At 43.0% G+C, this 17,556-nt stretch overlaps 1 protein-coding gene across 4 annotated transcripts in view; it reads left to right on the top strand.

Annotated features, from left to right (window-relative positions):
• The first annotated feature begins 12,215 nt into the window (after window positions 1–12,215).
• Window positions 12,216–17,556, top strand: part of LOC111963273 (Intraflagellar transport protein 43 homolog) — a 30,237-nt gene continuing 24,896 nt past the window's right edge. For all 4 annotated transcript variants that reach the window (XM_023986606.2, XM_023986605.2, XM_070443361.1 and 1 more), the window contains exons 1-2: window positions 12,216–12,322; window positions 12,622–12,726. In XM_023986606.2, coding sequence (XP_023842374.1) covers window positions 12,278–12,322; window positions 12,622–12,726 — 150 coding nt within the window. In that variant the 5' untranslated portion in view covers window positions 12,216–12,277. The remainder of the gene's footprint in view (window positions 12,323–12,621; window positions 12,727–17,556) is intronic.

Below are 17,556 nucleotides of genomic sequence, written 5' to 3'. Positions count from 1 at the left end.
ACGATGAAAAAGCCTGGAAGGAGGATAGATGACTAGAAACGATTCGGTTGGCCGTTTTATGTGTGGATTAATTGTCGGAGTAGAGGTCCTTGTGCATTTCAGGTAAAATAACAACTCAATGTTTTAACCTGCGTGTAGTGATCGCGTTTGGTGTGCGGGGGCAAAATACATTTATGCACGATAGCGCGGCACGCGCGCAGCCGGTTTGGGTTCCATGTAACATGCTGACCAGACCGGACACGTCACGTGCGCCGCAAAATAAATGTAGAAATCCATGTTATTCAATTATTGCGCCAACGAGCGTCTGCYACYRCAAGGGCTAYAARAGAWGTCGTTCCTATTTCTGACGCAGATCGCGCTGAAAGTCATCTCCTCATTGGTTTATAGACGCAAGTACCCACGTGCCATCTCCTCATTGGTTATACCCACGTGGGTGATTGAAAGACGAACTTTGTTGCCGGTTGTCGTGGTAATACAATGAAAGTTTAGACGGATCCCCAAATAAGTTCAAAGATGAAAAAGCCTGGAAGGAGGAGAGATGACTAGAAACGATTCGGTTGGCTGTTTTATGTGTGGATTAATTGTCGGAGTAGAGGTCCTTGTGCATTTCAGGTAAAATAACAACTCAATGTTTATATCCCAGGACAAATTAGCTAGCAACAGCAAGCTAGCTAAATAGGACAAATTAACGTTAGCTAGCAAGTGCAAGCTAACTAGCTAAATTGCCATACATGTTTAATGCTTTTCGACCTGTCCCCAAATTAATGTCATTGGTTCAGAGTTTGTTTTGATATTTTAACCTGCGTGTCGTGATCGCGTTTGGTGTGGGGGGGCAAAATAAATGTGTGCACGATACGCGCAGCGGGTTTGGGTTCCGTGTTAAGAATAACAAAGTTAATACGGGCTCCTTTCCTGACTGATAATTGGCTCAAATTATGAAGATGAAAAAGACAATGTAAGCCTACATAGCACGTTTCCATATTGTTTCTGGGCTAATTGGCTGACTTTATCTACATTACGTTACATTTCATTTGGGCGCTAGCAAGTTACATAGCGTTCCTTACGCTATTTTATTGTTGCTAGGTAACCTTAGCTAGTGTTTATAAACCTTTTCAACTGTCAAAACAATAACACGTTCTATAGGCACGCGCAACCAGGTTCCCCAGTCTACATCATGTGCTGCAGCGCCATCATTTCTAACTAGCTACTTAGTTGGTTAGCTAGAACACATTTATAAATTCGTATGTCTTGATTCAACCAAAACAATTCACACATTAATTATATACACACACATTGTGGGTATAACCAATGAGGAGATGGCACGTGGGTACCTGCTTCTATAAACCAATGAGGAGATGGGAGAGGCAGTACTTGCAGCGCGATCTGCATCAGAAATAGGAATGAGTTCCATTTTAGCCCTTGGCGTCGCAGACGCTCGTTGGCGCGCGCAAGCAGTGTGGGTGCAATAATTGAATAACAAGGATCTAATGTGTTATATTCTCCTACATTAATTTAAAATTTCCACAAACTTCAAAGTGTTTCCTTTCAAATGGTATCAAGAATATGCATACCAGATCCACTAAACAAAATAATCAGACAACGTTTATTTCCCGTTTGCTCTGGTGGTGTTACATTTGGCTAGCACATCAAATAACCACAGTCGAGCTAGCGTAATGTGAGGGAGAGAAAGATTAGTTTACCTTGATAGCCAGTTAGATACATTTCTCTCACGACAGCAAACAATATAACTAAACTAAACGTAGCTAGCATTCGAGTCCAATGTTTGACGGCCGCATTGTTTACATCAAAGTTGTCTAGCAGCACTAATTACCCCACTATCAACCTCTCTCCCCTTCACTAATCTCTCTCCTAGCTTTTCGTCTGCTTCCTCCAAAACGCAACTATATGTTACCCAGGTATATTGCCCACTTAGCTAGTTTCAATTAAGAAATATAGTGTAACGACCCTGGGCTTATAAGCGCGGAAATCGACTCTACCGCACGAGCATGCTTTTGCGGCACAGTCGATAGCGCGCCGGACCTCGGGCTAGAAGGTCGAGGGTTCGAGACCTGTTTCATTACAATACTGTTGTTTTAATGAACCGCTAGCTTGTGCTAGGCATGTCTTATTGACCTTACGTTACGAGACCAAGCTAGCGGTTTGTAGTAAAACAAATGCTAGCGCTGACACCTTGTGGTGATAATGTTGAACTGTATATGAATTACACCAGGATGATACATTACGTGAAGCAAACAAATATCAACTTTATTTCAAGCAACATGTATTTTGAAATTAAATCAAATGAACCCTAAAATATTCCTTTCTGCACACCCTCTTGTTCCGCATTGCGTCCAACAACAATATTGACGAATATGCTGATTCGGTGAGCGAGTTCATTAGGAAGTGCATTGACGATGTGCTACCCACAAGCCAACGATTAAAACATTCCCAAACCAGAAAACCGTGGATTGACGGCAGCATTCGCGTGAAACTGAAAGCGCGAACCACTGCTTTTAACCAGAGGCAAGGTGACCGGAAGCATGACGAATACAAACAGTGTAGCTATTCTCTCCGCAAGGCAATCAAACAGGCTAAGTCCCAGTACAGAGACAAAATCGAGTCGCAATTCAACAGCTCAGACACAAGAGGTATGTGGCAGGGTCTACAGTCAATCACGGATTACAAAAAGAAAACCAGCCCCGTCGCGGACCAGGATGTCTTGCTCCCAGACAGGCTAAACAACTTTTTTGCCCGCTTTGAGGACAATACAGTGCCACTGACACGGCCCCCTACCAAAACCTGCGGGCTCTCCTTCACTGCAGCCGAGGTGAGTAAAACATTTAAACGTGTTAACCCTCGCAAGGCTGCAGGCCCAGACGGCATTCCCAGCCGCGTCCTCAGAGCATGCGCAGACCAGCTGGCTGGTGTGTTTACGGACATATCAAACAATCCTTATCCCAGTCTGCTGTTCCCACATGCTTCAAGAGGCCACCATTGTTCCTGTTCCCAAGAAAGCTAAGGTAACTGAGCTAAACGACCCGCCCCGACACTCACTTCCTCATCATGAAGTGCTTTGAGAGACTAGTCAAGGACCATATCACCTCCACCCTACCGGACACCCTAGACCCACTCCAATTTGCTTACCGACCCAATAGGTCCACAGACGACGCAATCGCAACCACACTGCACACTGCCCTAACCCATCTGGACAAGAGGAATACCCATGTGAGAATGCTGTTCATCGATTACAGCTCAGCATTTAACACCATAGTACCCTCCAAACTCGTCATCAAGCTCGAGACCCTGGGTCTCGACCCCGCCCTGTGCAACTGGGTCCTGGACTTCCTGACGGCCGCCCCCAGGTGGTGGGTAGGTAACAACATCTCCACCCCGCTGATCCTCAACACTGGGGGCCCACAAGGGTGCGTTCTGAGCCCTCTCCTGTACTCCCTGTTCACCCACGACTGCGTGCCATGCACGCCTCCAACTCAATCATCAAGTTTGCGGATGACACTACAGTGTAGGCTTGATTACCAACAACGACGAGACGGCCTACAGGGAGGAGGTGAGGGCCCTCGGAGTGTGGTGTCAGGAAAATAACCTCACACATCAACGTCAACAAAACAAAGGAGATGATTGTGGACTTCAGGAAACAGCAGAGGAGCACCCCCCTATCCACATCGACGGGGGCAGTAGTGGAGAAGGTGGAAAGTTTTAAGTTCCTCGGTGTACACATCACGGACAAACTGAATTGGTCCACCCACACAGACAGCGTGTGTGAAGAAGGCGCAGCAGCGCCTCTTCAACTCAGGAGGCTGAAGAAATTCGCGCTTGTCACCAAAAGCACTCACAAACTTCTACAGATGCACAATCGAGAGCATCCTGTCGGGCTGTATCACCCGCTCGTGTACCGCAACTGCTCCGCCCACAACCGTAAGGCTCTCCAGAGGGTAGTGAGGTCTGCAGAACGCATCACCGGGGGCAAACTACCTGCCCTCCAGGACACCTACACCACCCGATGTCACAGGAAGGCCATAAAGATCATCAAGGACAAAACCACCCAAGCCACTGCCTGTTCACCCCGCTATCATCCAGAAGGCGAGGTCAGACAGTGCATCAAAGCAGGGACCGAGAGACTGAAAAACAGCTTCTATCTCAAGGCCATCAGACTGTTAAACAGCCACCACTAACATTTAGCGGCCTGCCAACATACTGACTCAACTCCAGCCACTTTAAAAATGGAATTGATGGAAATTATGTAAAAATGTACCACTAGCCACTTTAACAATGCCACTAATATAATGTTTACATACCCTACATTCCATCTCATATGTATATACTGTACTCTATATCATCTACTGCATCTTGCCATCTTTATGTAATACATGTACCACTAGCCACTTTAAACTATGCCACTTTATGTTTACATACCCTACAGTACTCATCTCATATGTAATATACCGTACTCTATACCACTTACTGCATCTTGCCATGCCGTTCTGTACCACCACTCATTCATATATCTTTATGTACATATTCTTTATCCTTTACACTTGTGTGTGTGTATAAGGTAGTAGTTGTGGATGTTAGGTTAGATTACTTGTTGGTTATTACTGCATTGTCGAACTAGAAGCACAAGCATTTCGCTACACTCGCATTAACATCTGCTAACCATGTGTATGTGACTAATAAAATTTATATTGATTTGATTTGATAGTAATAAGCATGTCATCCTAAAGATCCGCCCCTTTTTTTCAAACGTTTGCCTAAAATGACATACCCAAATCTAACTGCCTGTGGCTCAGGACCTGAAGCAAGGATTTGCATATTCTTGATACCATTTGAAAGGAAACACTTTGAATTCTTGTGAAATTTGAAATTAATGTAGGAGAATATAACACATTAGATCTGGTAAAAGTTCATTCAAAGAAAAAATAAATACATTTTTCTTTGTACCATCATCTTTGAGATGCAAGAGAAAGGCCATAATGTATTATTTCAGCCCAGGCGCAATTTATATTTTGTCCACTAGATGCAGCAGTGATGTGCAAAGTTTTAGATGATCCAATGAACCATTGCATTCTGTTCAATATTTTGTATCAAGACTGCCCAAATGTGCCTAATTGGTTTATTAAAACATTTTCAAGTTCATAACTGTACAATCTCCTCAAACAATAGCATTGTATTCTTTCACTGTACTATATACTGTAAATTGAGACACACAGTTAGATTAACAAGAATTAAGCTTTCTGCCAATATCAGATATGTCTATGTCCTGGGAAATTTTCTTGTTACTTACAACCTCATGCTAATCACATTAGCCTATGTTAGGGGGGCGGGGGGGGCACTGATCCTGTAGAGGTTTTAAGGCCTACCTTCATTACAAGGGTTGTGCTTGCACAAATACATTTTCTGACGGCATGTAAAGAGAAAGGGAAATGGGATACCTAGTCCGTTCTCCAATTGAATGTATTCTACTGAAATGTGTCATCCCGCATTTAACCCAACCCCTCTGAATCAGAGAGGTGCACAGAAGCCATAGAAGTCAAATCTGGTATCCTTCAACATGGTTGGCCTTGTTAATTGTCCTTCAACATGGTTAGCCTTGTTAATTGTCTAAGAAAAAAAGAAAAACCCACACACTGATCTTGCCAGTATCAAACCAGACTTGTATTTTCTTTCAAGTTATTAGCAAATGATTAATACACACATTCTCAGATGTGTGAGTGTTTTTCCTATTTCTACAGTATCATTTTAAATGGAGAAAACATATCAGCAAAATGTAAACTTTACATGGGCTGCAAAGTAGCTATGTAATGTATAAATTCCATCCTTGTATGGCTGACTGGGCCAGAAACCCTAATCAGAGTACACTTGTAGCTAGCATACCAACAACTAGAGAAGGAGGACAATAAGTGTAGCAAAATGAAGCAAATCAGTGCAAAATTAGAGGACATCCTCCAGCAGCCGAGATGCTTACAGCATTAAAATATAGATCAATTCATGATAGACTGGAGGAGACACGACTTCAAGTCTCAGGGGGATGACATTACATCACAGTGGCTACCAGAACTTATCTGCAGTTCACCTCTGCTACAGTGACACCCATTTCACCTCCTCCTACGCCACCAACTCTGATCTGACTCAATGTAGCAGAATTAAATTAGATTGACTCAGTTCACAAAGTCTGCTCTGCTGGCTGCTGAGATTGATGAGGAGAAGGAGGTCAGTAAGTGTAGCTGAAGGGTGAGTGTGTAGCACACGTGAACTAGTTGACAGGGGAGTGCTAGTCACTTTCTCAATTCATCCTTCCTTGATTCCTCTCCTCATCTCCTTCTAAAAACCCACTGGAGAAGAAGGTCAGAGGGGAGAGATCTTGTATCTTCTCCTCCAATACAATACAGGTGAGGAGATAATCAAGGAAAGACAAAGTGAGAATGCCCTAGTAGCCATCGTGTGGTGAGGTTACCCACCCTGAGACATAAAGTACTGTTATCCTAGACCAACCAAGATCCTGGTTTTGGAATGATAATGGATGGTGCTTTGTGGGTATGAAGTGCTGCTATGGACAGGGGTTGCATCCTAGGTCAGTCATACAGGGATTGTTACACCCACACCAATGATCAAGGACATCAGCTGCTGCTCAAATCTGTGCAGTATCATCAGACAAAATGAAAGTGAGTAACAACCAAATAAAACAGACAAACAGGGAATGTTCAATGACCAAAAAATACACTTTACATAAAATAATCAAAACTTTATTTTATATCATACAAAGAATGCCTATGTAAATGGTTAGTGGGTTTAGACATTCATCTTTCTCAAAAACAATAGTTAAATGAGTAGTGTTTAATACAAATAAAAAGCAGAATGTCAGGGATAGGGTGGAAGAGAAACCTGCACAACCATTAGCTAGATCTCTAGAAGCAAGGATCACCATGCATATATAACACATGGCGATAGTCTCTCCAGGACTTGATGAACACACACCCTTCAGTCTCTCCAGGACTTGATGCTTTCTTTGGGACCTTCATCCACACAAGGTTAAGCAGTTTTCACAGGTCTCTGTATCTGAGATTAGAAGCATAGACATTAGACCAGGACTTGCTTCATTATTCTCAAGTGATATAACATTTGATATTTTGTTGTAATTTAGTTTTTGTATTGTCATAGTTCTCTCTTTGGGACTGGAAATCAGTTCATTAGCTACAGTTGAAGTCAGAAGTTTACATACACCTTAGCCAAATACATTTAAACTGATTTTTTCACAATTACTGACATTTAATCCTACTAAAAATTCCCTGTCTTAGGACAGTTAGGATCACCACTTTATTTTAAGAATGGGAAATGTCAGAATAATAGTAGAGAGAAGGATTTATTTCAGCTTTTATTTCTTTCATCACATTCCCAGTGGGTCAGAAGTTTACATACACTCAATTAGTATTTGGTACCATTGCCTTTAAATTGTTTGACTTGGGTCAAATGTTTCGGGAAGCCTTCCAAAAGATTCCCACAATAAGTTGGGTGAATTTTGGCCCATTCCTCCTGACAGAGCTGGTGTAACTGAGTCAGGATTGTAGGCCTCCTTGCTCGCACACACCTTTTCAGTTCTGCCCACACATTTTCTATAGGATTGAGGTCAGGGTTTTGTGATGACCACTCCAATACCTTGACTTTGTTGTCCTTAAGCCATTTTGCCACAACTTTGGAAGTATGCTTGGGGTCATTGTCCATTTGGAAGACCCATTTGCAACCAAGCTTTAACTTCCTGACTGAGGTCTTGAGATGTTGCTTCAATATATCCACATAATTTCCCTTCCTCATTATGTCATCTATTTTGTGAAGTGCACCAGTCCCTCCTGCAGCAAAGCACCCCCACAACATGATGCTGCCACCCCCGTGCTTCACGGTTGGGATGGTGTTCTTCAGCTTGCAAGCCTCCCCCTTTTTCCTCCAAACATAACGATGGTCAGTATGGCCAAACAGTTCTATTTTTGTTTCATCAGACCAGAGGACATTTCTCCAAAAAGTATGATCTTTGTCATCATGTGAAGTTGCAAACCGTAGTCTGTTTTTTTATGGAGGTTTTGGAGCAGTGGCTTCTTCCTTGCTGAGCGGCCTTTCAGGTTATGTCGATATAGTACTCATTTTACTGTGGATATAGATACTTGTGTACCTGTTTCCTCCAGCATCTTCACAAGGTCCTTTGCTGTTGTTCTGGGATTGATTTGCACTTTTCGCATCAAAGTACATTCATCTCTAGGAGACAGAACGCGTCTCCTTCCTGAGCAGTATGACAGCTGCCTGGTCCCATGGTGTTTATACTTGCGTACTATTGTTTGTACAGATGAACATGGTACCTTCAGGCGTTTGGAAATTGTTCCCAAGGATGAACCAGACTTGTGGAGGTCTACAATTTCTTTCTGAGGTCTTGGCTGATTTCTTTTGATTTTCTCATGATGTCAAGCAAAGTGACACAGAGTTTGAAGGTCGGCCTTGAAATACATCCACAGGTACACTTTCAATTGACTCAAATAATCTAAATTAGCCTATCAGAAGCTTCTAAAGCCATGACATCATTTTCTGGAATTTTCCAAGCCGTTTAAAGGCACAGTCAACTTAGTGTATTTAAACTTCTGACCCACTGGAATTGTGATACAGTGAATTATAAGTGAAATAATCTGTCTGTAAACAATTGTTGGAAAAATTACTTGTGTCATGCACAAAGTAGATGTCCTAATCGACTTGCCAAAACTATAGTTTGTTAAAAAGAAATTTGTGGAGTGGTTGAAAAACGAGTTTTAATGACTCCAACCTAAGGGTATGTAACTTCTGACTTCAACTGTATATTTAATTTAATTACTGATCCATTTATTTGTGTATCATATAGTGAATATGACTTATATTGTTGGAAAAGGAGCCCGTATAGCCAGTGATGAGCTTGAACTGGGTCTTGGGAGAGGGAGGTTTTTCAGGAAGTTGCCTCAGACCCCAGCTACAACTATAGATGTTGTAGATTCACAACATTTTTGCTCTACTCAGGTGCCTAACGCCACACCTTCAGCTCCTGTAATTATGCCTAGTGACACCCCCTCAGATAGTTCAGAGGTGGCCAATCCTGACTTGGGAAATCTTATCACACAACTCGCTCATCAGATAGGACAGTCTATATCAGCTCAATTTAGGAAGGAAGGTGAGAGGAAGGAGGATAGAGGAGCACATGCTCAGAGCTCCAGTGCAGGCTAGACATTGACTGACACACCCTCCCTTCATTTATCTGGTATGAAGTTGGTCATGCAGTCTGACATGAGAGAACCTCCATGTTTCAGAGGGAGGGGTCTGACAAGTACTCAGTACATGAATGGGGGGAGCTCATCGACGTTTACCTGAGAAAGAGGGGCGTGCCGGTCATAGAACAGTCACAGGAGATCATGTCCAAGCTTATGGGGAGCGCTAGAGACATCATAAAGATAACACTCCGCAGCAATACATCTCTGAAACCTCACGAGAACTATAAAGTGATAATAGATATACTGAAACAGCATTTCAGTGAGTCAACATATTCATCTATGCCTCTTCACGATTTTTATAACACTTTGCCCATACTAGGAGAAAATACCATGGAGTACTGGATCCTTCTGAGCAAGGTAGTAGATGTGTTTGAGGAGACAGGGTCGGAACATTGAGGACTCCAGCCGAGAGGTAACGATGATGTTTGTGAAATACTGCCCAGATCCTTCTCTTTCTGCAGTTTTAAAAGTTCAAAACAGCTGATAGTTGGATGGCAGCCGAGATACAAGAACGTCTAGAGGATTATCAGTCTGAAATTAAAGCCTGAATGTTGATCAGGTCAAAGCGCCAGGTGGCCACACATATCTAGATGGCTGTACTTGAAGATGAAGTGACAACTTGTCCAGTGTCTCCTGGCCAGAGTGAGGTACTTGTCATCTATCACTCCAGTGTTTAATTGCTATATTGTAATTATTTTGCCACTATGGCCTATTTATTGCTTTACCTCCCTTATCCTACCTCATTTACACACACTGTATATAGACCTTTTCTATTGAATTATTGACTGTATGTTTGTTTATTCCATGTGTAACTCTGTGTTGTTGTTTGTGTCGCACTGCTTTGCTTTATCTTGGCCAGGTCGCAGTTGTAAATGAGAACTTGTTCTCAACTAGCCTACATGGTTAAATAAAGGTGAAATACAAAAAAATTAAAACTTGTCACACCCTCTAATCAAACTCAGGGAAACTGCATGCAAACCTTGATAAGCCTACTTGATCGTGTGCTAATGCAGAACACTCAGACAACAGTAAGACCGCAGCACCCACCTAACCAAGGGTACTATTACAGGAAAACTGCAAGGTGTGTAATGGTACAAACCACTCTACGTTTGCACACTGTAGAAGGGAGGGTCTGTGTTTGCTTTGAGTCAGGTCACTGGAAAAAAAACTGTCCGACGCCTGGGCCCAGATACAGTGAGGAGCCCACACAAGCAACCCATGGTGCGGAGCCGTTAAACTAGCAGGCCCACATTTGGAGGGGGGATATGTGGGTTAAGAGAAACAAACCCTAGAGTGTGATGAAGATTTAGAACTATGATATGTGAACGGATGTAGTGCAGCACCAGGAGGGGTTCGGGTCATAGCGCAGAATATACAAAGAGTAACGAAATTTGACAAACTGTTTTATGCCCCAGTCACTGTAAATAACCAGTTCCAAATGAATGGGATGCTTGACACTGGCTCCATGGTCTGTACTTTAAGCGAGGCAGCAGAGCAAAGCATGCTTGCGGAAGATATTAGTCTAGAGAAGAAGCCACTGTCAGAGCCAGTGGACAGATGAGACCCAAGCCGCTGAGGCACGGGAAGGGGAAGCAGTTTCCCTGCTGGAGCGTGCCGGGAAGATTTAGTTTGGGCACATACGGAGCAGGAGTTGACATAGCGAGCGATGTGCGGGTGATACCTGGGTGTCCAGCGACGAGAGATGTTTGCGCCCAGGTCAACAGCCCATCCCTTATCCCCATAGCCTAGTGAATGTCCACATCTATGTCCCAAAGCACGGGGGCAACCACTCGGGAGGGCGGTATGATTGGTGCACTCAGGACAGGAACTTCTCCCGAATCGTAGACACTGGACAGGGCATCGGCTTCGATGTTCTTTGAACCTGGGCGATATGACAAGGTGAAGTCAAATCTAGTGAAGAAATGGGCCCACCTTGCTTGGCGCGGGTTCAGCCGCCTCGCTGTCCGTATGTACTCCAGGTTCTGATGGTCGTGAGGATGAGAAATGGGTCCTTGGTGCCTTCCAGCCAGTGTCTCCACCCCTCTAATGCCAACTTTCTCCACCAAGAGCTCCCGATCGATGACATCATAGTTCCTCTCTGCAGGAGACCGTCTTTTTTAGTAGTATGCACATGGATACAATTTCTGTGGGTTACCTTGACATAGGGACAGGATGGCCCCCATGCCCAATTCTGAAGTGGCCACCTCCACCACAAATGGCAGTGTAGGATCTGGGTGTTTCAGCAACTTTAACTTTCACTGTTACTTGAGTCATTTTCTATTAAGGTGTCTTTACTTTTACTCATGTATGACAATTAGGTACTTTTTTCCACCACTGGCACATAGTGCAGTTGCTAGGGGATTTGTGACAACTGCAAAACTGAGATTGTGATGCAGAACAATGCGCTGGAAATAGAACTTTCAGAATAAGAGTTGTTGCCACGGTGCTCAATAAAACTAATAGGTGTGAAAAAGGCCCTAAAAAAACTTTGGCAAGTAGCAGGGACATAAGGTAATATTATGAAATGGGGCTCCATGGCAGATGCAATTAACTAGTTTTATATATATTAAAAAACATGTTTCCAGCCTAGATGTAGGCTACAGAAAATGTCCTCAAAAGTAAAATAAAAAGTTATACTATAGGTAACCTGAAGTTACACAGGAGTAGAAATACCCCCCTATCACGGTTATGCTAATGAGGCGTCTGTAGGTAGGGTTATAATGAAAATCTTTGTCTGATGTGTCTCTCTGTCTATTGGCCACTTCTACCCAATGATGGGTAGCCTCAGCATCTACCAGACCAGAGTTTTTGAAAGGTTTGGATGTAGCTCCATCATGTAATTTTGGCTTGCCTCTAACGTCACGCTCCCTGCCACTCGAGCATGGACTACTTACGCCACTCCCCCTTATTGGTGTCACCATGGAGATGGTTGCGGTGTGACGCTCCTGGTCCCCAGGAAGTAGCTCCATCTGTAAACGCAAGGGAAAATGGACGATAATCTTCAACTCGGAGACAGTGGAGTTGGAAAGAATGTAAGTGATTTACGATTTCAACTTGTACACAGAGTCTTTACATAATAAGTAACGTTAGCAATGTTTAGAATGTCATTGCAAACCTTGAACTTGAATTATGGTTTCTCTCTTGTCGAGGCAGCCTTTTCCAGGCAGTTACTTAGCTAGCTAACGCGTTAGCATTGCCTTCCAGCTAACTAAACACCGCTTTACAGCAATTGTGTGATAAAGTTAATATTTAACTAATGCTTCAGAGTTACGACCGTGTTCATGTCATTTTAAGATAATTTTTAGTGACTCGAATTATGATATTCACTCAGGTTGCAAAGTTAGGTCGACGGGCTCGCCAGGCTGCAGAGCAATCATCTTCAATGGAGGAGTCTCGACACGTCAGAAAATCCTCTTCTTCTACGTCGATGGGAGAGGTAGCTATGATTTATGATTGACTATCAGTGTTGCTTGTAATGCCTTTTTATTTACCTAAAACCAAATATCATATATTACTTGTCATGGCCATTAACGTCACTGCATACACTCCACCTAAATACATGTGAATCATTTCTTATGCATGAACCAAGGAAGAGGAAGAGGTATTGTATGAGGGCACTTAAGTAATGATATGGCTTGGCAGTATTCATTTTCCAACCCTACAGAGTAACTTTATACCACAAGAACATATACTGTACCCTCATAGATTGAATCCATGGGGCGGCAGGGTAGCCTAGTGGTTAGAGCGTTGGACTAGTAACCGAAAGGTTGCAAGTTTGAATCCCTGAGCTGACAAGGTACAAATCTGTCGTTCTGCAGTTAACCCACTGTTCCTAGGCCGTCATTGTAAATAAGAATTTGTTCTTAATTGACTTGCCTAGTTAAATAAAGGTAAAGTAAATAAATAAAATACACAAATCCATACACATATGATTTGAATGTAGTCATTCTACATACTAACTCAGCTGTCACTGAGTGCCTCACACTGTGGTATTAAGTTACTTCATGTTGCTTTCAATTCTCTATTCTGCTTTATAGATGTAGGCATATTAGTGTACAGTTGTTTCTTTGGATACTGCAACTTTTATGTAAAATGAGTTTGAAGTGAATCCTGCACAGTGGTATAGTGCTATTATTTTTTTTAGACGAGGGAGTGCAAAAAAAGTAAGTAATGTCATAATTTCCTCAGTTTTTACCGACAGATGTAGCCAATTGAATAGCCTATCATTATAGAATATGCATAAAATGGATCCTCCAATTGCAACATCTGCATATGCTCACACATACAGTATTGTCTAAAAAATAATAATACTCTCAAACACCGAATTAGGCATATGCTACCTCATTTCAAAATAGGCCATCATCACTGTCAATCATGAATGATAATTCTTCATTCTTCGTATTCCCCGTTTCATGGGCATATGCATTTAGGTCTTCTTGAATTACGGTTTCGTGAGCGAATTAGAGCTCATGGTGTTAACAAACGATTAGCCTTTCTTGTATTTAATTTCAATCAAAGCATATATCCTGCCAAAACTCTGTTGCATTATCTTTTTTGGGGACCATTCAGCTTCAGCTAACAATGTTTTTAGTGTAACAGTAACGTTGTAGGCCTACTATGCTATGGTATTATATTCGGTTCTGTAATGTAAAACGCAAATTAATCATTATGTAATCTTGCAAAACATTGAATCAGCTTTGATCTACTAAACAAGCACCATTGTGAGAAGTGATCATTAAGCAATAATGCCTGAGGAGGTGTGGTATATGGCTAATATACCACGGCTAAGGGTCGTTCTTAGGCACGATGCAACGTGGAGACAGCCCTTAGCCGTGGTATATTGGCCATATAACACAAACTCAAGAGGTGCCTTATTGCTATTTATAAACTGGTTACCAACGTAATTAGAGCAGTAAAAATAAATGTTTTGTCATACCCGTAGTATACGGTCTGATACAGTGGCTTGCGAAAGTATTCACCCCCCTTGGAATTTTTCCTATTTTGTTGCCTTACAACCTGGAATTAAAATAGATTTTTGGGGGGTTTGTATCTTTTGATTTACACAACCTGACTACCACTTTGAAGGTGCAAAATATTTTGCACCTTCAAAGTGCAAAAAAGGCAAAAAACAGACCTTGAGCCTGCATAACTATTCACCCCTCAAAGTCAATACTTTGTAGAGCCACCTTTTGCAGCAATTACAGCTGCAAGTCTCTTGTGGGTATGTCTTTATAAGCTTGGCACATCTAGCCACTGGGATTTTTGCCCATTCTTCAAGGCAAAACTGCTCCAGCTACTTCAAGTTGGATGGGTTCCACTGGTGTACAGCAATCTTTAAGTCATACCACAGATTCTCAATTAGATTGAGATCTGGGCTTTGACTAGGCCATTCCAAGACATTTAAATGTTCCCCTTAAACCACTCAAGTGTTGCTTTAGCAGTATGCTTAGGATCATTGTCCTGCTGGAAGGTGAACCTCCGTCCAAGTCTCAAATCTCTGGAAGACTGAAACAGGTTTCCCTCAAGAATTTCCCTGTATTTAACGCCATCCATCATAACTTAAATTCTGACTACATTTTTATTTTATTTTTTATTTCACCTTTATTTAACCAGGTAGGCTAGTTGAGAACAAGTTCTCATTTACAACTTCGACCTGGCCAAGATAAAGCAAAGCAGTTCGATACATACAACAACACAGAGTTACACATGGAATAAACAAACTTACAGTCAATAATACAGTAGAAAAAGTCTATATACAGTGTGTGCAAATTAGGTAGGATAAGGTAGGTAAGGCAATAAATAGGCCATGGTGGCAAAGTAATTACAATATAGCAATTAAACACTGGAATGGTAGATGTGCAGAAGATGAATGTGCAAGTAGAGATACTGGGGTGCAAAGGAGCCAGATAAATAAATAAATACAGTATGGGGATGAGGTAGTTGGATGGGCTATTTACAGATGTGCTATGTACAGGTGCAGTGATCTGTGAGCTGCTCTGACAGCTGGTGCTTAAAGCTAGTGATGGAGATATTTTTTCAGTTCGTTCCAGTCATTGGCAGCAGAGAACATGAAGGAAAGGCGGCCAAAGGAAGAATTGGCTTTGGGGGTGACCAGTGAGATATACCTGCTGGAGCGTGTGCTACGGGTGGGTGCTGCTATGGTGACCAGTGAGCTGAGATAAGGCGGGGCTTTACCTAGCAGAGACTTGTAGATGACCTGGAGCCAGTGGGTTTGGCGACGAGTATGAAGCGAGGGCCAGCCAACGAGAGCGTACAGCTCGCAGTGGTGGGTAGTATATGGAGCTTTGGGGACCAAACGGATGGCACTGTGATAGACTGCATCCAATTTGTTGAGTAGAGTGTTGGAGGCTATTTTGTAAATGACATCGTTGAAGTTGAGGATCGGTAGGATAGTCAGTTTTACGAGGGTATGATTGGCAGCATGAGTGAAGGATGCTTTGTTGCGAAATAGGAAGCCGATTCTAGATTTAATTTTGGATTGGAGATGCTTAATGTGAGTCTGGAAGGAGAGTTTACAGTCTAACCAGACACCTAGGTATTTGTAGTTGTCCACATATTCTAAGTCAGAACTGTCCAGAGTAGTGATGCAGGACGTGCGGGCAGCGATCGGTTGAAGAGCATGCATTTAGTTTTACTTGAATTTAAGAGCAGTTGGAGACCACGGAAGGAGAGTTGTATGGCATTGAAGCTCGTCTGGACGTTAGTTAACACAGTGTCCAAAGAAGGACCAGAGGTATACAGAATGGTGTCATCTGCGTATAGGTGAATCAGAGAATCACCAGCAGCAAGAGCGACATCATTGATGGATACAGAGAAGAGAGTCGACCTGAGAATTGAACCCTGTGGCACCCCCATAGAGACTGCCAGAGGTCCGGACAACAGGCCCTCCGATTTGACACACTGAACACTATCAGAGAAGTAGTTGGTAAACCAGGCGAGGCAATCATTTGAGAAACCAAGGCTGTTGAGTCTGCCGATAAGAATGTGGTGATTGACAGAGTCGAAAGCCTTGGCCAGGTCGATGAATACGGCTGCACAGTAATGTCTCTTATCGATGGCGGTTATGATATCGTTTAGGACCTTGAGTGTGGCTGAGGTGCACCCAGGACCAGCTCTGAAACCAGATTGCATAGCGGAGAAGGTACGGTGGGATTCGAAATGGTCGGTAATCTGTTTGTTAACTTGGCTTTCGAAGACCTTAGAAAGGCAGGGTAGGATGGATATAGGTCTGTAGCAGTTTGGGTCTAGAGTGTCTGCCCCTTTGAAGAGGGGGATGACCGCGGCAGCTTTCCAATCTTTGGGAATCTCAGACGATACGAAAGAGAGGTTGAACAGGCTAGTTCCTAACTGCCTGTGTATATTGGTTCCTAACTTCCCAGAAAAGTTGCATATCACGGGGGCTATTCAATGCTAATGCAGAACACCACAGGATGTTTTTGTGCTGGTCAAGGACAGTCCGGTCTGGAGAGAACCAAGGGCCATATCTGTTCCTGGTTCTAAATTTTTTGAATGGGGCATGCTTATTTAAGATGGTGAGGAAGGCACTTTTAAAGAATAACCAGGCATCCTCTACTGACGGGATGAGGTCAATATCCGTCCAGGATACCCGGGCCAGGTCGATTAGAAAGGCCTGCTCGCTGAAGTGTTTTAGGGAGCATTTGGCAGTGATGAGGGGTGGTCGTTTGACCGCAGACCCGTTACGGATGCAGGCAATGAGGCAGTGATCGCTGAGATCTTGGTTGAAAACAGCAGAGGTGTATTTGGAGGTCAAGTTGGTTAGGATGATATCTATGAGGGTGCCTGTGTTTACGGATTTGGGGTTGTACCTGGTGGGTTCATTGATAATTTGTGTGAGATTGAGGTTATCAAGCTTAGATTGTAGGATGGCCGGGATGTTAAGCATGTCCCAGTTTAGGTCACCTAGCAGCACGAGCTCTGAAGATAGATGGGGGGGCAATCAATTCACATATGGTGTCCATGGCAGAGGGTGGTCAATAGCAAGCGGCAACGGTGAGAGTTTCTGGAAAGGTGGATTTTTAAAAGTAGAAGCTCGAATTGTTTGGGTACAGACCTGGATAGTAAGACAGAACTCTGTAGGCTATCTCTGCAGTAGATTGCAACACCACCCCCTTTGGTAGTTCTATCTTGTCGGAAAATGTTATAGTTAGGGATGGAAATGTCAGGGTTTTTGGTGGTCTTCCTAAGCCAGAATACAGACACGGCTAGGACATCCGGGTTGGCAGAG

Source organism: Salvelinus sp. IW2-2015, linkage group LG4q.2 (genome assembly GCF_002910315.2).
Source record: "Salvelinus sp. IW2-2015 linkage group LG4q.2, ASM291031v2, whole genome shotgun sequence".
Lineage (NCBI taxonomy): Eukaryota > Metazoa > Chordata > Actinopteri > Salmoniformes > Salmonidae > Salvelinus > Salvelinus sp. IW2-2015.
Note: the sequence above shows the minus strand (reverse complement) of the source record. Positions and strands in the feature narration are given on the sequence as shown.